This window comes from Sturnira hondurensis, unplaced genomic scaffold (genome assembly GCF_014824575.4).
Source record: "Sturnira hondurensis isolate 20B ecotype Veracruz unplaced genomic scaffold, ASM1482457v3 Scaffold0001120, whole genome shotgun sequence".
NCBI classification, from domain to species: Eukaryota; Metazoa; Chordata; class Mammalia; order Chiroptera; family Phyllostomidae; genus Sturnira; species Sturnira hondurensis.
Window position 1 is genome coordinate 1,778,720 of NW_028073751.1, and position 26,482 is coordinate 1,805,201.

Below are 26,482 nucleotides of genomic sequence, written 5' to 3' on the forward strand. Positions count from 1 at the left end.
TCTTAACCATTCGACTGGAAGCTTCTGTCATTTTTACATAGAGCTGTTTTTGCTGGTCTTTAAACGCATATTCAGGTGGATGTCTCAAAATATCTTTCTCTGTTGGATTTGGCAATTGATAACAAATAATATGCTCTCATAAAATGTTTTATATAAGAAATGTCTGCTTTAGGTCTGTATAATAGTTGAACTTCTGGCCCTGGCTGGTGTAGCTCAGTGGATCGAGCGCGGTCCTGCGAACCACACTATTGCAGTTTGATTCCCAGTCAGGGCACATGCCTGGGTTGCAGGCCAGTTCCCAACAGGGGACTCATGAGAGGCAACCATACATTGATATTTCTCTCCTTCCCTTCCCCTCTAAAGATAAATAAATAAAATATTAAAAAAACAGTTGAACTTCTGCAGTAACTGAACAAAAAATAATGATAAATTGATTGGGCTGCCTGTAGCCCCTTTATTTGGCCACTTTCTATATTTTGGATAAGCTTCTCAAGACACCTGATTCACAAAGCCTTTATATTTCATGTGTGCTAATTTTACTTTTTTAAAAAATTTATTTATCTTCAGAGGGGAAGGGGAGGAGAGAGGGAGAGAAATATCAGTGTATGGTTGCCTCTCGTGTGTCCCCTGCTGGGAACTGGCCTGCAGCCCAGGCATGTGCCCTGACTGGGAGTCGAACCGCGATCCTTTGGTTCTCAGGCCCATGCTCAATCCACTGAGCTACGCCAGCCAGAGGTTTAATTTTACTTTTTCTTTTTGCAGTAGCACTAATAGCCATGAGTTTTTTATACCTTAAAAAAAAGAGAAATTTTGGGTATAGATTTTTTTTTTGGTGTTTTAGGTTATTCCTTTCTAGGAAACCCTGAGTTTTATGTATCATAGACATAAAGATATTTTACATTTTTTGATCATTTAAAAACTTTTGTCTTTAAAAGTATATACATTATAGAAAAATTTTAAGAAACAAACAGCAGGAAATAATCACCCATCGGGGTGTATAACCTTGTGCTATACTACCTATGTTAATATTTTTGTGTATGTTGATATGGTCTCCCCACCCCACCCCACTCTTATAACATAACCATGTTGTGTTCTCCATTCTCATTGTGCAGTATAAATTGTTTCGTATTTGCTATTCAATGGGGAAATTTAAAACAAATCCCCATTAATGAAGATTCCTGGAGTGGATAGATTATGTAATTTACAGAAGGTAAACCCATGTTCTCCTGCTGGGCTGGCAAAATTCCTATCTTTTTCTGGACCTCAAGGTAGAAAAAGAACACATTAGAAGTGTTCTTAGTATTATTTTGCTCTATTTTTGGGGTCTCCTTGGAGGACTTTTGAAGGCTATAAAGATTAGGTAGCTGAATATCTTAGACTTTTTGCAGTGGCATTTTGTATCATACAGTATGTTTCTGATAGATTTTTTTCATGAACTTTTTTGTATGTGAAGTTGTAAATGGGATAGGTGAGGGAGATGACAAGTTCCTAAAAATAGGAAGGAACTTGGCTTAATTTCTTTAAAAAATAAAAAAAGCAAACAGTTGGAGAAACTAATGCCCAGAAAGTAGAACTAAACTCAAGTTTTGCTTCCCACAAAAGGACCAGGTTATTACTACTTTTTTTGCACTATAGATAGTAGCATGAAGGAGGTTCCCTCTTTCCTGCTTCAACATTACAAATTAAAAGCCATTTTTCCTCCATCCTTTAGGAAAATTGCCAGCATGACTTTACATATATAGTTGGTATGTGAGCGATAACCATGTTCTGAATAGATTTAAGAATTGAAAAAAGTGGAGACTTCTACCAAGATGGAGGCATAGGTGGAAACACTGTGCCTTCTCCCACAACCAAGTTTGAATACAACAAAGGTTTGGAGAAACAAAGACACAGCCAAAGGACAGAAAATTGAGTTATACGGAAGTCCAACTACATCTAACCGTTCAATGGGGACGGTAAGAGGGGCGGAGCCAGCAGCAACCAGGATCAGCCAGGAAAGATCCCCAGACCTAGCCGGGCAGGCAGCCCGGAACCAGTTGGGGTGCGGGGCAGACTGACAGTGGTTGCACATTCGCGCACAGTGAGACGGACAGCTGCGGCCCCGGTGAGGGCCGAGGCGGCAGACGCGACGCCATAGTCCCTCTTTGACCCCGCCCCCACATACAGCGTCACAACCCAGAGACTTAGTTGCCCAGTTCTAGTGAACACCTTAGGGCTCTGATCCCGCTATGGAACAGGCACGAACAGCCCAAAAGATGGCGCAAGAAGAACTCAAAGTCCCAGAGCCAATAACTCTCAGCGACCGAGAAATTGCCAGCCTCTCAGAAGCACAATTCAAGACACTGTTTATCAGGATGCTCACAGAACTGGTTGATTACAGTCACAAATTAGAGGAACATATGAAGGCTAAACTAATTGAAATGAAGGGAGATGTCCAGGAATCCAATAGCGATGGAAAGGAAACTGGGACTCAAATCAATGGAATGGACCAGAAGGAAGAACGAAACATCCAACCAGAAAGGAATGAAGAAATGAGAATTCAAAAAAATGAGGAGAGGCTTAGGAACCTCCAGGACATCTTTAAACGTTCCAACATCCGGATTATAGGGGTACCAGAAGGGGGAAAGAAACAGCCACGAGTGGAAAACTTATTTGAACAAATAATAAAGGAGAACTTCCCCAGTCTGGCAAAGGAAATAGACTTCCAGGAAATCCAGGAAGCTCAGAGAGTCCCAAAGAAGTTGGACCCAAGAAGGAACACACCAAGGCACATCATAATTACATTAGCCAAGACTAAAATGAAGGAGAGAATCCTAGAAGCAGCAAGGGATAAGGGGACAGTCACCTACAAAGGAGTACCCATCAGACTGTCAGCGGATTTCTCAAAAGAGACCTTACAGGCAAGAAGGGGCTGGAAAGAAGTATTCCAAGTCATGAAATCCAAAGACCTACAGCCAAGATTGCTTTATCCAGCAAAACTTTCATTTAGAATGGAAGGACAGATAAAGTGCTTCTCAGATAAGGTCAAGTTCAAGGAGTTCATCATCACCAAGCCCTTATTATATGAAATGCTAAAGGGACTTATATAAGAAAAAGAAGATGAAAAATATGAACAGTGAAAGGACAGCAAACACACAGTTATTAACAACCACACCTAAAACAAAAGCAAACCAAGAGGACAGCTAGATCAGGAGTGGAACCATAGAAATGAAGAACGCATGGAGGATTAGCAGCAGGGGAGTGGGAGGAGGAGAGGGGGGAGAAGGCACAGAAAATAGCATAGATGGTAGGTAGAAAATAGATAGGGGGGAGGGCAAGTATAGTGGCGAAAATATAGAATCTAAAGAACTTGAGACACATGGTTATAAACTAAGGGGGGGAGAATGGTGGGGGAGGGAGTGTGTGGGGGGAGGGGAATGAAGGGGGGAATAGAACAACTGTAATGGTATAATCAATAAAATATATTTAAAAAAGTGTATGAATACACAATTCTGACATTTAAAAAAATGACAGCCAATGGAACTGCCAATGGCCCATAAGAATGAGAAAAGGCTTTGCATGTTTGCATCAGTTTGCAGCTCATCAGCAGCATCTTTGTAGCCCCCCCGCCCCAGTTAAAAAAAAAAGAATTGAAAAAAGTGAATAGTAATGTGGAAAGGGCACGGAAGTATTTGTTAATTGTATTGTATTTATTGCTTCATTTAATTTTCGGAACAACACAGTGAAGTGGGAGATAGTATTCTCATTTTACCCAAGAGAAAACAGGTAGAGATAAAGCAACCCAAAGTCACAGAGCTGCCAAATAGCCAAGTTGGGATTCAGACGCAGTTTCATTACCTTTTTTTATCTATACCAGACAGTGTTTTGGGAGAATAAAGTGCAGTTGACTCTTGAACAACCCAGGATTAGGGGTGCTGACCCCCATGTAGTCAAATCTGAGTGTAAACATTTGGCTCCCCCAAAACTTGGTTGTCTCCTGGTATCTTTGGGTGTTGGTTTAGGACCCCTGATCAATGACCAAAATCCGAGGATGCTCAAATCCCTTATATAAAATGACATAGATCAGTGGGCAGATCAGTTGTCCCTCCTCATCTGTGGACTCCCAACCACAGATTGGAACAATTATAGGTATTGGAAAAAATTTGCGTTTAAGTGGACCTGTGCAAGCCCTTGTTCAAGGGTCAAGTGTATATGCATTAACATTACTTTGTAACATTTTTTGTTTTAAGGCATAGCATAATAGATTATCTCATGTTTCTTAGGCTCATTTTAAAAAAGAAAAATCATGCTTTTTTAAAAAAGTTTTTTTCTGTCTGTTTCTTTCTCAAACACACACCCACACAGTTTTTGGGCCTGTCCTTTTCTTAGAACTTTATAAAGAGTTGGATTGCTTTGAAAAGAATTCACCCAAGATGTTTGATGATTCACAATGGTCTTGATCTTGTCTTTGTTCTGATGTACTCTGTTTTTTTTTATTTACTTCCTGTATAATTGCCCTTTGTCCTTATTTTGAACTCCAGAGGGACTTAACTTTTATCCCCTGCTTACTTGGGGAAGAATGCTAGTGGGTGGGCACGTTCACAGATCTGATTCCTTGGCAGATAGAACAATAATAGTGGTTCTCTTAAGTTTCATATTCTTTGTGTCTCAGTTAACACCAAATGTGGTGTAGATGACTGGAGACAATTGAGACAAGGCCAGAAGACCCAGGTGTGATTCTCAGCCTTTACTGCTGATCATGTGACCTTGAACAGATTACCTGCCTCAGTTTTCCCAGTTTGTCTTTTTGTGTGAGGAAAGAGTGCTCTTGATAACTCTTACAAGAATGCTTAAAAGTAATCGACAATTACAATATACTGTATTGTTTTTAAAGAAATCTTAATTTTTTGTATATATATTTTGCGTTTATTAAACATTCTAAGTCAGTCTTAGTGTCATGTTCCTTTTACAGAGATGACCCTTAAAAGAAGTTTGAAGACCTTGTTTTTAGCTAGTGACTTATTTACAGATTTGTTCATAGTTTTGTGAGTAGAGAAAATTTGAATGTTTTCATCATCATACAGTATGTTTCTGATAGATTTTTTTCTTTACTAATAGCATGTTAGCCGTGAAGTTAAGGATTTGTCATTAGTATAGCTGTAAGCTAAAAGAGATTAGAGTAGATCTAAATATATTTCATTTACTTTGCTTCTTTTTTGCAGTTCCAATTATTTGCTGTCATTTGACCTGATATTATTTTGGAATGATACCATGCTAGGTGTCAAAGGCATGAGACTGTTTAGAAAGAATCTGGTGGGAGTGAGAATTTAGGAGGAGGAGGAGGTTGTGGTAGAGAGAGAGAAATTGAGAGTTGGTGAAAAATGGGTGATTAGTACAGTGAAAAGTGATGAAAACTAACTTTAAAATTATTTATAAGACATTTCACTTGTCCATTCATATACAGGCTAATCATTGAAGAGTTTCGATTCATTTAGATGAAGTATAGCTTAAAGAAACTACTTTAAATTCATCATGTTTGGCCTTATCTAGACCTTCTGCCCACAGTTCTTATGTTTACCTCAGGTTAACACCGTTTTTCATTTCCAGCAGCAGCTCCTTCAGTTTTCTGCTCTCCTCAAGCCTCACTTCTATTACCACCCTGCTCAGTATTCAGGAGAACCTCATTTACTGTTTCTGAGAAAACAGATTCCTCCAACAGTGCATGCATGTGCCTCTTGCTACCTCTGCTTTCACTTCTCATCTGAGGGTATAGGAACTCCTCCAACTCTTACGGCTCCACTTCCTTCTGTGGTCCTGATTCTGTGCGCTCCTCTCGGTGATCTGGAGTCTTCATTCTTCAATTATGTTGTTACTATCTTTTTGCCCCCCCTCTCCCTCTCAGTCTATCTCTAATTCTAACAGTGATCACAGATAGTGTGGAAGTGAAGGCACTAGTTTAATACTCAACGAACATTTGGTTTTATCTGCACAGCAATCCTGGGAGTTCCAATATGCACAAATACTACAGTATGTTATCCATGCATTAGTTGGTAGATGTTTGGGTTGTTCCCACATTTCTGCTATTATGAACAGTGCCTGCTGTGAACATTCATGTATAAATTTTTTGTGTAGAGATGTGTTTAGTTCTCTGGGGTATGTACTTAGGAGTGAAATTGCTGGGTGATATTATATGATATGATATAATTGCTGGGTGATCTGCATTTTAACCTTTTGAAAAATTGCTAGACTGTTTTCCAAAGTGGGTGAATCATTTTACATTTCTACCGGTAGAGTATGTAGTTTTGCAATTTTCCAACATTTCGCCAACATTTGTTACCTTTTTTAAAAAAGAATTTATTTATTTTTAGAGAGAGGGGAGGAGAATGAGAAAGGGAGAGAAACATCAATGTGTGGTTGCCTCTTGGACCTGGCCGCAACCCAGGCATGTGCCCTGACTGGGAATTGAACCGGCAACCCTTTGGTTTGCAGGCTGGCACTCAGTCCTTTGAGCCACAGCAACCAGGGCTATCTTTTTGATTATATGAAGTGATACCTCATTGTGATTTTGATATGCACTGCCCTTATAGCTGTTGAGGTTGAACATTTTTTCACGTGTTTATTAGGTATCTAATAAAGCATTTATGTATATTCTTTGGGAAGATGTATATATAATTCCTTTGCCTATTTTAAATCAAATTATTTAAAAAAAAGATTTTGTTTATTTTTAGGGAGGGGAAGGGAAGGAGAAAGAGAGGGAGAGAAACTTAAGTGTGTGTTTGCCTCTTGAGCACCCACCACTGAGGACCTGGCCTGCAATCCAGGCATGTGCATTGAGTGGAAATTGAACAGACAACCCTTTGGTTCATGGGCCCACACTCAATCCACTGAGCTACACCAGCCAGGATATGGATTAGTTATCTTTTTATTGTTGACTTGTAACAGCTCTTTATATGTTGTGGATAGTAGATTCTTATCCGGTATATGGTTTTCAAAAATTTTCTCACATTCTGTGTGTCTTTTCCCCCCTTCTTTAAAAAAAATTATGTTTAGAGAGAGGGGAAGGGAGGGAGAAAGAGAGGGAGAGAAACATCGATGTAAGAGAGAAACATTGATTAGTTGTTTCTCATATGTGCCCCCACCAGGGACTGAACCCACAAGTCAGGCATGTGCCTGGACCAAGAACTGGTGACCTTTTGCTTTGCGAAATGACATCCAACCAAATGAGCTGCACTAGTCAGGGTTTTTCACTTTTTTGGGTATTGTCCTTGGAAGCATGAAAAATTTGAATTTTGATCATGTTTAATTAATTTATTTTTCCTTGTGTTTGTGATTTTGGTGTTATAGCTAAGAAACCATTGCCAGAGGTCATAAACAATTTTATCAATGTTTTCTAAGTGTTTTATAATTGTAGCCCTGTGTTTAGATTTGCTCTATGATATTTTTAAAATATATTTTATTGATTATGCCATTACAGTTGTCCTGTTCCCCCCCCTTCATTCCCCTTCACCCTGCACACCCCTCCCCCGCCATTCCCCCCCCCGCCTTTAGTTTAGGTCTATGTGTCACAGTTCTTTAGATTCTACATTTCCCATACTATTCTTGCCCTCCCCCCGTCTATTTTCTACTTACCATCTATGCTACTTATTCTCTGTACCTTCTCCCCCCTTCTCCTCCTCCCACTCCCCTGTTGCTAACCCTCCATGTAATCTCCATTTCTATGGTTTCACTCCTGATCTAGCTATCCTTAGTTTGCTTTTGTTTTAGGTGTGGTTGTTAATAACTGTGTGTTTGCTGTCCTTTCACTGTTCATATTTTTATCTTGTTTTTCTTAGATAAGTCCTTTTAACATTTCATATAATAAGGGCTTGGTGATGATGAACTCCTTGAACTTGACCTTATCTGAGAAGCACTTTATCTGTCCTTCCATTCTAAATGAAAGCTTTGCTGGATAGAGCAATCTTGGATGTAGGTCTTTGGATTTCATGACTTAGAATACTTTCCACCCCCTTCTTGCCTGTAAGTTCTCTTTGGAGAAATCCGCTGACAGTCTGATGGGAACTCCTTTGTAGGTGACTGTCCCCTTATCTCTTGCTGCTTCTAGGATTCTCTCCTTCATTTTAATCTTGGCTAATGTAATTATGATGTGCCTTGGTGTGTTCCTTCTTGGGTCCAACTTCTTTGGGACTCTCTGAGCTTCCTGGATTTCCTGGAAGTCTATTTCCTTTGCCAGATTGGGGAAGTTCTCCTTTATTATTTGTTCCACTAAGTTTTCCACTTGTTGCTCTTCCACTTGTACCCTTCTGGTGCCGCTATAATTTGGATGTTGGAATGTTTAAAGATGTCCTGGAGGTTCCTAAGCCCCTCCTCATTTTTTTGAATTCTTGTTTCTTCATTTTTTTCTGGTTGGTCATTTTTTTCTTCCTTCTGGTCCACTCCTTTGATTTGAGTCCCAGTTTCCTTTCCATCGCTATTGGTTTCCTGGACATCTCCCTTCATTTCACTTAGTTTAGCTTTCATTTGTCCCTCTAATTTGTGACTAAAATCAACCAATTCTGTCAGCATCCTGATCACCAGTATTTTGCACTGTGCCTCTGAAAGGTTGGCTATTTCCTGGTCACTTAGAATTTATAGGCTCTGGGGCTTTGAGCTGTTCTTGAGCCATAACGTATTGGTCTGTTCCAGCCTGTTATGTATGAGGGGTGGAGCCGTAGGTATTCACCAGGGTGGGACAACCCAGGTCGCTGGGTTGTGATGCTGTATGTGTTGGCATGGTCAGAGAGGGGCAATGCTGTTTGTTCCACTCTCTCTCAGATTTCTGTCCCCTCTGCTGCTTTTCACAAGCAGATTGGGCCCTTCTGGTGCTGGTTCCCAGGTGTGTGTGCTTGTGTACCCTCCAGGACCTTGTGGGTCTCTCCAACGAACTCTCTGTGAGCCTGGGAGCTTCTCCCAGCACCTCGACCTGGAAAGTCTTTCCAATTGGTGCTTTCAGGGTCTAATTCCTGTCCCTGGGGCCATAGCCTAAGTGGTCTGTCTCACTGCTCTCTCCTTCACTTGGTTTATCTGCCCGCAAATGTGTGACCGTGGTCAGCCAGCCACCTTGTGCCCTCACTGGGTCCGCCCAATGCCACCCCATGCCTGGGATCTGCCAACTGCCACTTGTGCTCCTGGGTCAGTCTGGCCGATCTTTCCTGTCTGACCCCGCTCCATCGCTGACTCCTGCCCCTCTTACTGGTCTGGATGAACAGTTCATTGTTGTCAGACTTCTGTACAGTTCAATTTTCTGTGTTTTTGTTACTAAAACTTTGTTGTCTGTAAACTTGGTTGTGCGAGGAGGCACATTGTTTCCACCTACGCCTCCATCTTGGCTGGAAGTCGCTGTATGATATTTTTGAAAGTATATGGTGTACTCTGTCTCAGGACAACCCTAGCTTGAAACCTTTAAGTAATCTTTGGTGTTTTCTTGTCCCTCACTGTACATAATCAAAGGTTATCATATTATTTGACCCCCTGGCTTTATAATTTACTACTTTTCTTTCCTGGGCTCTCATTGTGGCTTACTGACCTCTGTTTGTGGTCACATTTATTGTATGTATTGTTAGGTTAATCCTTTGTATCTGTGACTTTGAATTTGCTTTTTGGTTCAGGGATTTTTCTTTGTACACTCTCTGTGGTCTTTCCATTCCTGTCTGCTGCTACTTAGAGAAGTCAGCCCCCAGCTATGCCTTCTTTTTGTACACCTCAGCTTCATAAGTGGTTGTAAGAACATAAGCACTGGCATTACAAATCTTGGTTCTACCATTTACTAGCAGGTGACTGTGATTTAATTAACCTATCTAAGCTTTAGTTGTGTCATTTGAAAAGAAGGGCTAATACAGCCTGCTTCCTAGGAGGTTGAGAGGATTAAATATGATAGTGCCATAGAGTGGATGGATACATAATAAACATTGGGTGTTAGTGTGTTGCTTTTCCTTTTTTGTCCAGGTGCTAACTCTTTTAATACCATCCAAACTCCTTCTTATCCCAGGGGGTAGAGTCCCTCTTGGAGTGTCATGTCTTCCATAAAACTTATTGGTTTATAGTGCATCCTCCTTTGAAACCTTGTGGTACTTTATGATTTTGCTACAGCTTGTATGTTACAATGCCACATGATTTCCGTATGATCACATTTCTCTTTTCTAGATTATAAACCATTTGAAAGCAGGGATAGTCTTGTTCAGCTTTGTATCCCTGGCACTGGATTGGTTTGATTTTAGTGTATAATAAGCTCTCAGTAAATAGGTGAAATTCTATTTATTGTACCTCTTGTTTAATATTAGTATTGCTTGAGGCAAATATCTTTTTCTGCAAGGCTTTTGAGACAACTTATTATGTGAGTAAATAGCTTTTCCTACTATCTTTCCATAGCACCTTGTCCGGGGGACTATTGTAATTCTGATTGCATTGTAATACTTCCTAATATGTGAGCCCTTTGAGTACAGGTGCCTGTGTTCATTAGCTTTTAATTGTTTGCTTGTCTGTCTTCCTCCTGCAGTAAAGCTCCATTGAGGACACGGGCTGTTTCTTGTGCACTGTATCACTGGCATTTCATACAGTCTTTGATGTATCATGGGTGCTGAAATATTTGTTGAATAAATAAATAAGTGGGCTTTGTCTAATTAAGTACTATAAAATAACATTTGTAATGTCATGTATTCACATAATAATTGCCATAAGTCTGTATCTTATGTACAGAAAAAACTTTTAATTGTGAAATTTTTTATTGTGAGTTATTTCTGACCTGACAAATAATGCAGAACTGGAGCTTGTCTTCATTCTCAGTATATATTGTGCTTCTAAACCTAATTAATATAAATCTGAGGGTGGATTTACCCTTTCCCCCCAGGTCATATTATGCAAGTAAATTTGATAGCTAGGAGATATTTGGTAGATCTCTTTGGAAGTAGCTAGATTCTTGAGAACATAATTTTTTATATTTGTGGAAGTGTTGATAGAGTGAATGGCCTTTAAGTTTAAACTGAAGTGGTCACATTCAGCCAAGGGAGGGAGTAAATGCTTTCCAGAAATTAGTTTTTTTTTTCAATCCTCACCCCAGGACATGCTGATTGATTTTAGAGAGAGGAGAAGGGAGGAAGACAGAGAGGGAGAGAAACATCTATATGAGAGGAATATCAATCAGTTGTCTCTCAGATGTGCCCTGCCTGGGGGTAAAACCTACAACCCTGGTATGTGCCCTGACCGGGAATTGAACCCAAGACCTTTCGATTTACAAGATGGAGCTCCAACTAACTGGCCAGGGCCTATTCTAGGAATCTAAGGGTAGTCGCCATACAGGTACTGTCAGTAGCATAACTGGTGAACAGATGTAGCACTGGTCCCGTAGTTGCTTCCAGCTATAAGAAAAGAGGGACAATATAGGCACTTTAAAAGGGTATTAATAGAAACAAATGACAAAACTATTGTTATTTTACAAGTTTCTAGGAAATGTTACAAATAAATTGTTAGCATTGTTGAATTCAGAATTGTGTAAGTTGGATATTCCTAATCAGTAAAATGTATATGTTTTTAGCTTAATTTTCTTTTTATTTAAAATTTATTTATTTATTTTTAGAGAGAGGGGAAGGGAGAGAGAAAGAGAGAAACATCAATGTGTGGTTGCCTCTTGTGCACCCACTACTGGGGACCCAGCCTGCAACCCAGGCATGTGCCCTGACCTGCGAATCAATCAGCAACCCTTTGGTTCATAGCCTTTGCTCAATCCACTGAGCTACACCAGCCAGGGCCTTAATTTTCTTTATTATGGATATAATACCTGTTTGTTACAGAAAATATTTTTTAAGTATAGAGTAATGTAAAAAAATCAGATTGTAACCTAGTGTATAATTATTATTTGCCTTTTAAATTTTTTATTTATTATTATTATTTAATATTTTATTTATTTATCTTTAGAGAGGAAGGGAAGGAGAGAAGGAGAGAAATAGCAATGTATGGTTTCCTCTCATGCGTCCCCTGCTGGAAACTGGCCTACAACCCAGGCATGTGCCCTGACTGGGACTCAAACCAAGATAGTGTGGTTCGCAGGCCCGTGCTTGATCCACTGAGCTGCACCAGCTAGGGCTATTATTTGCCTTTTTACTTCAATCATTTCTCTCTTATTAAAACACAGATTACATACATTTATCATTTTGTTTTTTTTCTGCTTAAAGTTTCATCATATGCCTTAACATTTTCATATATATTTTAATATTTGCAGAACAGTCAATTAGCATAGTTTACCTAACTAGATGCTTATTGTGGAGCACTGGAGTTGTTGGCAGTGTTCCACTATGAGAAAAATGAGTGATTCACTGACTGAACTCTTGTCTTCCACATACCAGTGAGTCTGTTACTGTTAGAGCTGATAGTTGGGATGGTTAGTGAGCTGTGGTGCTCCTACATAATGGTTGCTGTATTTTTGTGTAATTCTGTGGATGTGAGGGTAAATTCCATTAGACCATTCTTTTCTCCCACTCAAATCTTGGATTTAGTTTTCTTAGGATACATACTATGTTCCTTTTTTGAAAGGAGTATTATTACATCACTGGAAGGAAGTATTTTTCAAGATTCTCAATGTGTAATACCAAATCATTTTCTAGGTGTTGTGCTTTCATCAGCAACATATGAGGGTGCTTTTCTTAGTAACAGCTCCCCAAAAAAAGGAAAGAAAGAAAAAGGCAACCACAAAAATTAAAAAAAAACCTTAAACTAAATTCCATGCGTGAAATATACAAAGTTTTTGTGTTTTTGAAATGTAGACCAGCTGTTTGCTCATTTCTGCTGTTTGTTTTCTTCACTGTGAAACAGGTGATTTGATGAAGAGTGCTGCAGGGGAGTTTGCGGATGACCCCTGCTCCTCTGTGAAGCGTGGCAACATGGTTCGGGCAGCTCGAGCTTTGCTGTCTGCAGTTACCCGGCTGCTTATTTTGGCTGACATGGCAGATGTCTACAAATTACTTGTGCAGCTGAAAGTTGTAAGTACAGGCCTATGTCTGAAATTTTTTTTCACTAGCACAGGGAAACTGCTGCTGGCCATACTTAGTTCAGCATTCCTGGGGATTTGGATTGGTTTTGAACTTGATTTACTTAAAAGGACCAAGAATGTTTTTGTTTAGTTTTCGCTTACTTCTTTATTCCCAGTGTACAGCATACAGCTCTACTGTGAGCCTGTGTTGTCTTGGTTTTAATGAAGGACTTAGAGCAAATGTATTGTTTGACTCTTTCCTTTCTTATTTTAGTGATTAAACATTTTCTTGTTCCAGTAGAGTTCCAGAGTTGAGAAACCAATATATGTTAAATTGTAGCCTTTACATAGGCTACAACTGTTTTTTCCACTTCTCATAAAGCTCCCATGTAGTAGCTTCTCAGATGTTTGAGTGCCATGTAAACTAAAGAGAAAGTTTGCATTACTATGTGTGTTGTTGTTAAAAGGCATAAAAAGTTCTCTCTATATAGACTTACATTGTTCAGAATTTTACTTTTGGGGGGTTATGCTTAATAGGTGGAAGATGGTATCTTGAAACTGAGGAATGCTGGCACTGAACAAGACTTGGGAATACAGTATAAAGCCCTGAAACCTGAAGTGGATAAACTGAACATCATGGCAGCTAAAAGGCAACAGGTATAGTCATGATTGGGGATATATTAAAGCTGTTTATATTGTTACCTAGTGGGGAAGATTTATTTTACCTAAGTTTTCTGAAGTTACCAATACCTCCCTCTGCTAACATAGCTCCATTAAAACATTTAATTTACATGCCCTGACTGGTGTGGCTCAGTGTGTTGGGCATTGTCTTTCAGACTGAAGGGCTGCCAGTTTGATTCCAGGTCAGGGCACATGCCTGGGTTGTGGGCTGGGTCCCTCGCTGGGGGCATGCAGGAAGCAGACAATCGAAGTTTTTCTCTTTCTCTTTTTCCCTCCGCTCCCCTTTCTCTAAAAATAAATAAAATCTTCTAAAAAACATTTAATTTACAAGTATCTTTTTAGTATTTTTAAAATTAAGTTGTATCCATATTATATTCCTATTTTCAATCCTGTAAAAATTTTCCTTTAAGTAGCTAGCCAATTTGTGATAGAGTAGGAGGTGATAGTTACATTGTCTTCAAGGATTAACTTGAGTTGGTAATGGAGTTTAATTCAGATTTTTTAGAAACCTTAAACTAGTTAAAATGTAATGGAATTCTATATCAGAAAAGACCTCTCCTTTCTCTCCATAGTTCTCACTTAAATTTTTAAAAAATTTATTGATTTTTAGAGAGAGAGAGAGAGAGACAGACAGACAGACATCAATTTGTTGTTCTACTTATTTATGCGTTCATTGGTTGGTTCTTATATGTGCCCTTACTGGGGATTGAACCTGCAACTTTGGCATATCAGGACAATGCTCTAACCAGCTGAGCTACTTTGCCAGGGCTTATATTTTCACTTTTGAAGTATATTTTAGATTCCTGGGCTTGGAATCTGTGTAGATGGAGAGCCAACTAACTAGTTATATACAGGTTTCTGAATAGGTCAGAGGGATTAACACCTGTAACCTCTGCACTGTTCAAGGATCAACTGTATTTCTTATTAATCACTATTAGTAGTTTTCATTGTTTTGGGAATTTGCGTTGTGTGCTATGTGGATCCATGTTTTCATTTCCAAGCTTTGCTAGCTCTGGAGTTTTTGCTGTTGAGATGCTTTGAAGTGTTTCCTGTACCCTTCCTGTGTATGAGATGTGTGGTCTGTAGGGAAGATGCATGTGACAGTGTTCAGCTTCTTAACAACTTCCATAGTTCTGATCAAACCTTTAATTCTTATTTTTAAAGAAGCTCTGAAAATAGGAATTCTTCTTATTGTGAACCAATATCTGTATCAGTTAGCATATTACACTGCAGTTCACAGAAAAGCCAGCTCCAAAACTACTTGAATAGTGGAGGATTTATTTTCTCACTAATTGGAAGTCCCAAGTTAATGTTTCTGACTTTGGAGTTGTTAAATTTAAAGGCTTTGCAGTATCATCAAGGGTCCAAGTGTTTTTTAAAATTTTTCTAAAATTGGTATTTCAGAGTGAGTAAGAGAAACATTGATTGGTTGTTCCACTTATTCACGTGTTCGTTGGTTGATTCTTGTATGTGCCCAGACTGGGGATTGAACCTACAACTTGGATATATATTAGGATGATGCTGTAACCAACTATGCTACCTGGCCAGGGCAAGGATCCAGGTTCCTGACATTTTCCAGCACTGCCATCTTCAGTGGGTCTGGCACTGGGTGGCTGCTAAGGCTCTAGACATGACATTTATACACATCATTATGTCCATTGAGAAAAAGGGACTGTTCCAAATGTCTGTCTAGAAGCAGACAGTCCAGAAGCCCCTACTACATTTGCCTTAAATCTGAACTGTGTAATACTGCCATTCCTCACTGATCATTGGTAAGAGGAAATCAGTTACTATGTCTGACTCAGAGTAATGAAGATCTTCCTTATGATCTGGGATGGAGGGGCCTTCCCAAGGGTGGGAACACCCAACAAGAGCTGTGACTTCGAGCGTGAGGAAAATGGGGTCAGTGCTCTAAATGTCCATATAACAGTCTTAGCTTTGAAGACTTCACAGTGACTTTCATTTGGTTATATTTACATTAGTATAATCATGCTACCCTACAGGCTTGAGAGAATTAAATAATATATGTAAAGTATTTAATATAGTGCCAGGCACTAAGTAGGCTCTAACCAGTGGGCAGTTGGTGAATAATAGTTATTGCTCATATTTCAAGCTATAAGATGTGATCAGACTGAATCTGCACATATGAGAGATCCTGGTTTTATATCTCTAGTATTTAATTTTACAAATGATAATATAGCTAGATTTGGTATACTGTCTCAGTAATATAGCTAGTATATACTCAGTGTACTTTTAGCATCTTTACTAGTGTTGGCTTACGTCTCAGTCACATAAATCTCAAGGAATTTTTTCCTTTTGCTGTGTCTTATTGCTCCTTAGGAGAATTTGTTATAATAGTATGCTAATTCTATTAATATGACAAGCTGGCCATGTTGTGTCTAAAATTTATTTTACTTAATGTTCTTGATATAAATTCTTATTTAATACCTGAACTAAATGTTAGATATATTTAAAAAGTAAAGTTTGGCAAATAGTCACACTGTTTTAAAACCTAGTTGTGGTTTATGAAGACTTAATATTATATGAGAATATTTAGACTGACACTATTGCTTATCTTTGTAAAATGCTAGAATAAGTAAGTCAGTAACGTTCTTGAGATAAAACATAATAATAGTTCAGAATTTTATATGCTTTTGGAGAAACTTACTGGAAATGCTGCCTCAGTTTTAAATCTGTGTGCTATGAATCCATGAATAATTTTAAAAATGTAATTTCTGATGTATTAATAAAAAGATAGTAAATTTTAGACATCTCCAAAATAAGATATCATAAAAATCTTGAAGATACTAGCTAACATGCTGGATGATCTTCCGTTTGTCCTTCCATATGTTTTCCGCTCTTGTTCACTCTGCTCTCTGTCCCAGGAACAGAGAGAGCTCACCTGTCTGGATTGCATCCAGGGGCTCCTTTGCTTTCTGGCTCTTGGTTGCTTTGGCCAATAGGAGCACTCGTAGGAGATCAAAGGACAAAGGAGAGTGAGGCTGGGGTTTTATTCCCCTGGTTCCCTCCCTGCTGGTTGTTCTGGGTGGCTAAAAGTCATATCCTTCGTCTGAGGTATTCTCCGCATACCTTGTTCCCTGGTTTCTGCTAACCACAGCCTCCTCCTGTCTGTTAAGGCCTAAGTGGCCTAACAGCCTTGTGGTTTCCCTGTGTTTTGCCCATACCTTTGTGGCGTAGTCCCTAAACAATCTTTAACTTAACTAGTTTGATTTTACTATCTGTTTACTACTTGTATCTCGAGTGATACACATTCCTGTTTTGAAGATTATCTTGGGTTTGTAGTGTGTCATGGTCATTTATAGTTTTCCTTGGGCCTGATTCTTTAACCTCCTATAGTAAAATTCATTCAGTAGGCCGGCTGTAGGTTCCTGTGTGCCTCCTGTTCATAAAATGGCCTTTTGTAGGATCTGGGCCTTGGTGTCTATTCCTATAAACTAGTGTTTTGTTTTTGGGAATTAGAATGCTACTTTTTTCTTTTTTAAGTCATCACCTGAGGATATGTTTATTGGTTAGAGAGAGAGAAAGAGAGAAACATTGATTGGCTGACTCTTGTTTGTGCTCTGTCAGGCATCAAACCTGCATCCTAGACATGTGCCCTGACTGGAAATCAAACCTGCAGCCCTTTGGTCCATGGGATGATGTTCCAACCAGCTGAGCCACTGGCCCAGGCTAGACTGCCACTCATATCCTAAGGTCCCAGCCTGGTGGAACCTTCATTTTCCCTTTTGGATATTGCTCACTGGCCTCCTTCAATAACTGGCCCATTTTTCTGTGTTTCCTGGCAGGATTTCCTCTGTTGCTGTATGCTTAGCCCCCTGGACTTTTTTCTGTCCCAAGGCATGGTGTGTAATAATTTACCTCATTGAGCCTCTCATCTTTGCACACAGCACTAGTCCAAAAAGGGGTATTACCTCAAGAGCAGTATTTGGGTTCAGTGTATACCGGCTCCCTTAGCTTCTCTTGGATCGTTTAAGCAGCAGCAGCCACCTGTTAAGGAAGTGCTAAATGTCATGTCTCACGCTCTCTGGAATTTACCTGTTTGTTCTTAAGGTTTTTCTGAGCATGAACATGTTTGTAAAAGAGTTCTTCAGGGGCAGGGAATATCATTCCATTTATCTATTTACCTGCCCAAGGCAAGCTGTTTTTTAAAAATAAGGATGAAATCTGCTATGACTTTTGGCAAAGTCTTTCCCTTGTAAAATAGGTGGGGCAGAGGTTAGGATGGGCCATCATTGACTGGTTCCTGAGTGGAGGATTACCTCTCCCTCACACTGCCAACTCTGGCTTGTTCACATATTTGTAGATTCATCTTACCTAATCTATGTTTGACTTCCATGATTATTTTTTTGAAAACCTGAACAGACACATTGGTATTGGATAGTACTGCTAGTGTTGTATGTGTAAATTTTCTGGACTGACTGGGTTTGACCATGGACTGTTTCTTTAAGTATAGTCATTTGAGTGTAATAGAAGACACCTGATCAAATGTATTCATGGCTATAATTTTATATTGAGAGGTAAATGAGAGGAAACTTTCACTTGAATTTCCAGCTCTTGGTAAGAGAGAGTGTTTTTTTAAAAATATATTTTATTGATTATACCATTACAGTTGTTGTTCTATTCCCTCCCTTCATTCTCCTCCACCCTGCACACCCTCTCCCCCACCATGCCCCCCCTTTAGTTTATGACCACGTGTCTCAAGTTCTTTAGATTCTATATTTCCCCTACTATTCTTGCCCTCCCTCCTACCTATTTTCTACCTACTGTCTATGCTACTTTCTGTACCTTCTCCCCCCTTCTCCTCCTCCCACTCCACTGTTGCTAACCCTCCATGTGTTCTTCATTTCTGTGGTTCCACTCCTGATCTAGCTGTCCTCTTGGTTTGCTTTTGTTTTAGGTGTGGTTGTTAATAACTGTGAGTTTGCTGTCCTTTCACTGTTCATATTTTTCATCTTCTTTTTCTTATGTAAGTCCCTTTAACATTTCATAAAATAAGGGCTTGGTGATGATGAACTCCTTGAACTTGACCTCATTTGGGAAGCACTTTATCTGCCTTTCCATTCTAAATGAAAGCTTTGCAGGATAGAGCAATCTTGGATGTAGGTCTTTGGATTTCATCACTTGGAATACTTCTTTTCAGCCCCTTCTTGCCTGGAAGGTCTCTTTTGAGAAGTCCACCGACAGTCTGATGGACACTCCTTTGTAGGTGACTGTCCCCTTATCTCTTGCTGCTTCTAGGATTCTCTCCGTCATTTTAGTCTTGGGCAATGTAATTCTTATGTGCCTCGGTGTGTTCCTTCTTGGGTCCAACTTCTTTGGGACTCTCTGATCTTCCTGGATTTCCTGGTCCTTTGCCAGATTGGGGAAGTTCTCCTTTATTATTTGCTCCAATAAGTTTTCCACTTGTGACTGTTCCTCTTCCCCTTCTGGTACCCCTATGATTCAGATGTTGTAACGTTTAAAGATGTCCTGGAGGTTCCTAAGCCTCTCCTCATTTTTTTGAATTCTTGTTTCTTTATTCTTTTCTGGTTGGATGTTTCATTCTTCCTTCTGGTCCACTCCCTTGATTTGAGTCCCAGTTTGCTTTCAATCACTATTGGTTTCCTGTGCATTTCCCTTCATTTCAGTTAGTTTAGCCTTCATATGTTCCTCTAATTTGTGACTATAATCAACCAGTTCTGTGAGCATCCTGATCACCAGTATTTTGAACTGTGCATTGGAGAGGTTCGCTATTTCTTGGTCACTTAGAGTTATCAGCTCTGGGGCTTTGAGTTCTTCTTGAGCCATAATGTTCTGGTCTGTATCCACCTGTTATGTATGAGGAGCGGAGCCCTAGGTGTTCACCAGGGCAGAGCAACCCAGTGGCTGGGTTGTGATGCTGTATGTGGGGGCGGGGTCAAAGGAAATCAATGGCGGTCCCCTCTGCCTCCTCCAGCTGCTGGGGCCACGCGTGGTCTGTCTCACTGCTCACTCCTTTGCTGGGTTTATCTGCGCGCACAAATGTGCAGCCATGCTCAGCCTGCCCCTCACCCTCACTGGGTCCGAGATGCCTGCATGCCTGGGTTGCCTGGGTTGGGGGATCCTTCCTGCCCGACTCTGCTTCGCTGCTGTCTCCACCCCTCTTACCGATCCCGGTTGGACGGTTCGTTGTTGTCGGACTTCCGTATAGTTCAGTTTTCTGTTCTTTGGCTGCGTCTTTGTTTACTAAACCTTTGTTGTATTCAAACTTGGTTGTGGGAGAAGGCACAGTGTTTCCACCTATGCCTCCATCTTGGTGGAAGTCCCCCAGAGAGAGTGTTATAGATTGTTTAAAAGTTAGTTTCTGATTCTTGGTCACTGCATGTGAAGTTCGTTAATATTACATTGAAAGCAGTCACTTCTTCCTTCTGTTTTCCATTTGTTCCTGAGTCTGCTTGAAACATAACTGAATAGGTGAAGTTGAATCAGGAAGGTTAAAGTAGACAAGGGACTCTAATTTCCTAAATGTTTTATTGTTTAAAAGCTCACTTTTTTTCACTAATCTGGATTACTTAAAGGCACTATATATCTTGAAAAGAATACTTATGATTCATCATTATTTTTACAGTAAATTGTGTTGCCTGTGATTGTGTTCATTTTCTTATCTGTACTTTAAAAAACTAGTTTCTTAGTGCTACGGCAAAATCAGCTCTAAGGAAAGTAGACACTTTAGCAGTTAGTACAAATGATGATATTTGCCATTTTTGTCATAGAATAGAATATATTCCCCAGTGTGGGAGCAACTTTGCCAGCAAGTCCCCCCATCCACCATGGATGAAAGTAACACTACCAAGACATGATCTGCTTGGGGAGGAGAGGTGGCCAATCTCTCAGAGGAGAAAGGCCAAGAGCCCCTTCCTCAGTGGCTTTTATTGGGTTGTAATACACAGGAATACAGGCGGCAAAGATCAAACAGTAGATAACATTTCAAAGAAATCTGAGGGCTCAGTCTTAGTCAGTGTCTGTCAGGAAAGGGGGGTTGCAAAAACTTTGGGACACATACTCGTTTCCTGCTCAGACCCTTATCATATGAATGAAAGCACTCTTAGCAAAAGTAGGCTTCACAGGGCTTTGTGAAATCTTTCTTATGCCTGATCACCCCGGATCCCGATCTAGACAGGCAAGGGAGGACTGCACTGCCTCCCTCATCACAGGTTTTCAGGCTTAAGTGGATTAGAGCCAGAAAGTGCTTCTCCCAGAGGACATGGGGACTCGGGCTATGTCAGAATAGCTGGGGGGTGGGGTGGAGGGGTGAGGGTCCATCACTTTCTCTTTGTTGCAGCCCCCCGAGTCCTTCCATGATAGCCTCCCAAGTGATCGTGTCTGGCTTAGGTTACTCCTCCTCTGAGGAGTCTTACCTGTCATGGACTGCCCAACCATGCATTGGGGGCAGGGGAGTAAGCAGAGACAAGCTTTGCAAGCTTTGTCTCCTTGTGGCTCGCATTCCAGAGGTCGCTCACTCATCCTTAGTGATGGGAGGCAGTTACAATTCCTGAAATAAGGCAGAGCAGTTCCAAACACCCCAGTACTTTGTAAATAGGAATTTATTCAGAGATACAGTGTGGTATGAACAAGACATTTAGAAAATGTCATACAGAGCCTGTGCTTAAGCATAATGGTTAGCAGTAGCCCTGTGTCATAGCTTGAGTTTTGAAGTAATCATCAATTCTTTAAATCCATGGGGCCCTGTTTTGGAATGTTTAACCTAATGTAGTCTATGGAAAGAAGGTAGAAGGTTATCATACCAGGCCAGGCTGTGGTTTTAGGAAAGTCAGGCACTGAATGGTAATTCTGACACTATTAACTTCAGGTGACCACAAGAGTCTTTGGTGACCTTTATAGGAGGCTGTACCAATCTAGGTTATAGGCACTTAGGAAGAATGTCAAAGCTGATTGCAAAATATTTTATAAAGCATAGGACAAGTACGCTTTATAGGCAAATGCCTCTCTAGCAGACTTAACATCCTCGAGGTTGTGGTGAGGGCGAGACATTTAGAAAATGCTACCTAGAACTTGTGCACCAGCTGTTTAAGCATAATGGTTAGCCTTAGCCCCCTGTCGTAGCTTGAGTCTTGAAATAATCACTGATTCTCTGAATCCACAGGGTCCTGTTTCTGAATATTTAGCCTAATGTACTGTGCTACAGGGCATTTGGAATGCTGTGAACTATTACGTGCAAATTCAGATTCCAATGAGAAAAGTATTGTAGGAGGAAAAGAAAGCTGTTATATTATTCAAGGTTTGAAAGATGCAAACCTGAAATATGTAGTGAGATGAAGTTTTAGATAAATGGAGCCAGTTTGGTGTCTATAATGCTTAATTAGGATCACATCTAGAAAGATGAGCCATTAAATAGCTGGAGTCAGAGTTTGAGTAATTGACTCTGGTTTTTCTAAGTCACTTTGCTTTTACATATTTACACATGTAATACTTATTTTTAACACATTTAAATTTGTACTCTAAGATTCAGTTGGTGGCATTAACATTGAAATTCTACGGTTACATAAAATAGAGTTGGAACAGCTTGGTGGGCACTTACAAAGCCTATCCAGGAAGTATCCAGCCACACAATGTGAAAAATAGAGAAATTTATTGAAGAAGATACAAGATACAAGAAATACCATACACACAGGACAATGACGCCTCAGTCCCTTCAAAGTAGGCACCTTGGGACCTCACACAGGTCTCCCAGTGTATCTTCCACTGTTCAAAACACGGCAAAATCCTTTACTGGAGTCACCATCAGCTACCCATCATATTTTCCTGAAGCGAATTAACAGTCTGAAATCTCTTTCCTTTCAAAGGTGATTTTAGTTTTGGGAAAAGCCAGAAGTCACAGGGCACCAAATCTGGGCTGGGGGGGCGGGGGGGGGGCGCTGAGTCATCTGGGTGATTTGATGTTTTGCCAAAAAATTCTGTACGAGACATGATGCATGATCTCTCAACCAAAGAAGAACATTGAGGTAGTACTCCTTATAATTGTTTGGCCTGGAGGGGTGTACTGGTAATGGACAACAACTTCCCAATCAAAAGACACAGTTAACATGGTTTCCATCTTGGTGTAACTTTGATGCACTTTTTTTGGGCGTGAAGAACCAGCCAACTTCCACTGGTACAGCTGGGCCTTCGTTACTGGATCATAGCTGTAGACCCATGAGTCATTTCTGGGTATGACCTTCATTAGGAAGTCTGGTTCATTGGTAGCGGTTTGAATCAAGTCATTAGCAACTGAAGCACCGTGTTGCTTCTGGTCTGGTAGCAGAAGCTACAGAATGAATTTTGCCATGACACATTTCATGCCAAGACTTCGCATCAAATCTTGGACATAGTAGTTTTTGGAATCCCCAGATCAGCTTCTAGTTCTCACACTGTCAGTTACTGATCTTTGTTGATTGCAGCCCATACACGTTCCTCATTCTCAGGAGTTCTGCTTGTTGCAGGCCTTCCAAAACATGGATTATTTAACAGATTCTCGACCATCTTTGAAGGGTTTGTGCCAGACTTTTATTTGTGCTGCTCTCACTGCAACATCCCTGAAAGCCTTGTGAATATCTGAATAGTTTCTGCAGAGGACTGTTCAAGCATAATGCAAAATTTAATGCAGATTTGTTGTTTTACTTGCTCAGCCATTTTGAATGTGGTGGCCACTCGGTACACATGCTCACTTCNCTTCCAAAACATGGATTACTTTTAACAGATTCTCGACCATCTTTGAAGGGTTTGTGCCAGACTTTTATTTGTGCTGCTCTCACTGCAACATCCCTGAAAGCCTTGTGAATATCTGAATAGTTTCTGCAGAGGACTGTTCAAGCATAATGCAAAATTTAATGCAGATTTGTTGTTTTACTTGCTCAGCCATTTTGAATGTGGTGGCCACTCGGTACACATGCTCACTTCAGCAGTGCCTACCACCCCTGCTGACTAAGTACAGTGAAGTTGTCATTGTTTATGCATGCACATTCCAGTCCACTCTCCTTTGCTGCCAGGTTACACTGATGTCATGCAAACCATTCTTGTTATATTAACAGTGGCTGGACTTTTTCCAGGCAGACATCTTCTGTGGTGATGATCCGCATTTACTAAAGACTTAGCATTTTGATCCATATTTATTAAAGACTTACTGACTGTATTTTTCTGTGTGTAATGCACACATTTTTGCCCAAATTTTTGAGGGAAAAAATAAGGATGCACATTATACATGGGCGTACTGATTGCATACCTTGGGTATAATAATCCATGCATAACGCACGTGGAGACATGGGTGTACTTATACACAGCAAAATATAGTGGTTCTTTTTTATCTTTGAGTAATTTCAGTTAACAGTGGAATATCAGAAGTACTCCATTGTTATCTTATTGTTGGTATCTTTTGTCACTATGCATAGCCACTCTGCTTGTCTACTAAGTAGGAGCTGATAGTAGAAACCATGCCAGTAACCTCAAATTCTTTTAACTGTGGATTACATTCTAATTATGGGGTAGAGGAAATTGAAAAAGGGCAGTTTCACTTCAGACCACATGTATATAAAGTATTGCAATGAGATATACACCGTTTGATTTAGTCATGAAACACATGAGCCTCACTCAGCTTTGTGCCTGATGACCCGTGTCCTAAGGTGGTCTTTCGGGTGGGGGAAGGGAGGGAAAAGTTGTGTACTTGGGAGAACATCTGGATGATTTGCACAGTTCATGTACACCTGTGATACCCATCCCAGGTTTCACAAAACTCTTGTGATGAATTTTTATAGCTTGATAAAAAGCTCATAATCTTAATTTTGTTTAGATGTATCTCTGAATGACTTTTCTATTTTGGCTGGACTATTCCAAACATTTATATAGTTGTAATGAATATGCTAGTCAGTTTTATGTTTTTCTTTTTATTTAGTTCTGTGCTTTATATGCATTATGCCATTTAACCCTCAAGACAATTATGGGAGTTTCTGTTATTCCTATTTTACAGAAAGTGAAACTGACCATGGAAAGTTAAAATAAGATCATAATAACCAGGAAAAAGTAGAGGTGGAGGTTGAAATCCAGGTCTATGTGGTTTGGAAAAGTTTGAATTCTTACCTACCAAGCCATACTGCCTTCTTGGTGATGAACTTTCAAGCCAGACTTAATGAAAATATTGCGTTTAATTAGTAGAAATTCTGACTTTTTAGTATTTACTGACAAAGTTTTATATGAATAGAACCCATATATGAAGACTGTTTCAATTTCTTGTTTTTTGCTCTTGTAGGAACTGAAGGATGTTGGCCATCGTGATCAGATGGCTGCAGCCAGAGGAATCCTGCAGAAAAACGTTCCAATTCTCTATACTGCATCCCAGGCATGCCTACAGCATCCTGATGTTGCAGCCTATAAGGCCAACAGAGACCTGATATACAAGCAGTTGCAGCAGGCAGTCACAGGCATTTCCAATGCTGCCCAGGCCACCGCATCAGATGATGCCTCCCAGCACCAGGGTGGAGGAGGAGGAGAGCTGGCATATGCACTCAATAACTTTGATGTAAGTTATGCTTGGGAGGAACCTCCAGGCTGTTGACCATCCCCGAAGTTAACAGATTTGGGGGAAATATGGTCAGGGTTTCTAATGAAAGCTCAGTTTCTACTTAGATTTGCAATCTAACTGGAAAGAAATTTTATTATTCATTAGTCTACTTATTTTAACTTGATCTAAAGCATTTATCTTTTTTTTAGTTTGAGTTAAACTTCTGAATTCTTTTTGCATCTTATGTTTCCTATGAGGGCATTCTTTTTTTTTTTTTTATTATGCTATTATAGTTGTCCCATTTTCCCTCCTTTATTCTCCTCCACCCTGCATACCCCCCTCCCACCCGCATTCCTCCCTTTAGTTCATGTCCATGGGTCGTACATATAAGTTCCTTGCCTTCTATGAGATCATTCTTTATTGAGGATATGAGTTCAGTTCATTTCAAACAAGATTTTAACCTTTTGGCAGATGTGAAGCTATGGGAGATACAGAGGCAAACTGTACAGTTTGGTGGGAGATCCAGTCACATCATAAATAACTAAAACAGAAGTGCTATCATAATCTTATTTGTCTGCCTAGATACACTTTTCTTCTTAATGACTAAATTGTAATAATAGACAAAATTTAATCATGTGAAAGCAAATTTAATCATGTGAAAGCAAATTAAACTACTTTTATAGCATAATGCCATGTAATTACTTTTATAGATGATGCCTGTATATTCTGTGTACACACTGTCCTATGTATCTAATCTTTAATGGTTTTGGTGGGTTTTGTGCTTTTAAAATTTTTACCCACAATGCCTCCTGACTTCCAGTAGATGGCGGCAGTTTAAGATTTACTGTCTTAAAAACATTTTTTTTAAATCAACTGTTGGGGTAATATATTTTTTTAAGTAACATAAGGGAAAAATGCTTTCCAGGTGGCAAACATCTTTTCATAAGTAGGGGTGAAGGCATCTACGAGACTGATGTGGCCCCTGGTGAAAATGAGTTTGACAACCCTGCTTTAAAGGAAAGAATTTGTACAGAGGAGTGCTTTTTTGTTTGTTTGTTTAAATATTTTTTTCCTTGCCATTACCTTTTTCTTTTCTTTCCTTTGTCTCAGCCCTTTATTTAAATTGTAAAAACAGTGTTAAGCCTAAAGATCATGGTGTTAGAACTGAATTTTTTACTCTGGAACCTTAAGCATTAATTTTCTTTATAGCAAACTCTTCTGATGTATCTTATAATTTACTGGCATTGTTGGCTTTTCCTACTCAAATTTGACAGTGTTGGGTATTGGCCTCTTTC

General features: G+C 39.8%; 1 protein-coding gene across 1 annotated transcript in view; it reads left to right on the forward strand.

Moving 5' to 3' along the window:
- The window catches only part of CTNNA1 (catenin alpha 1), a 198,758-nt gene that overhangs the window by 53,998 nt on the left and 118,278 nt on the right, over window positions 1-26,482 (forward strand). Inside the window, exons 4-6 of the mRNA XM_037061371.1 lie at window positions 12,820-12,986; window positions 13,514-13,633; window positions 24,936-25,205. Of these exons, the coding sequence (XP_036917266.1) occupies window positions 12,820-12,986; window positions 13,514-13,633; window positions 24,936-25,205 (557 nt within the window). The remainder of the gene's footprint in view (window positions 1-12,819; window positions 12,987-13,513; window positions 13,634-24,935; window positions 25,206-26,482) is intronic.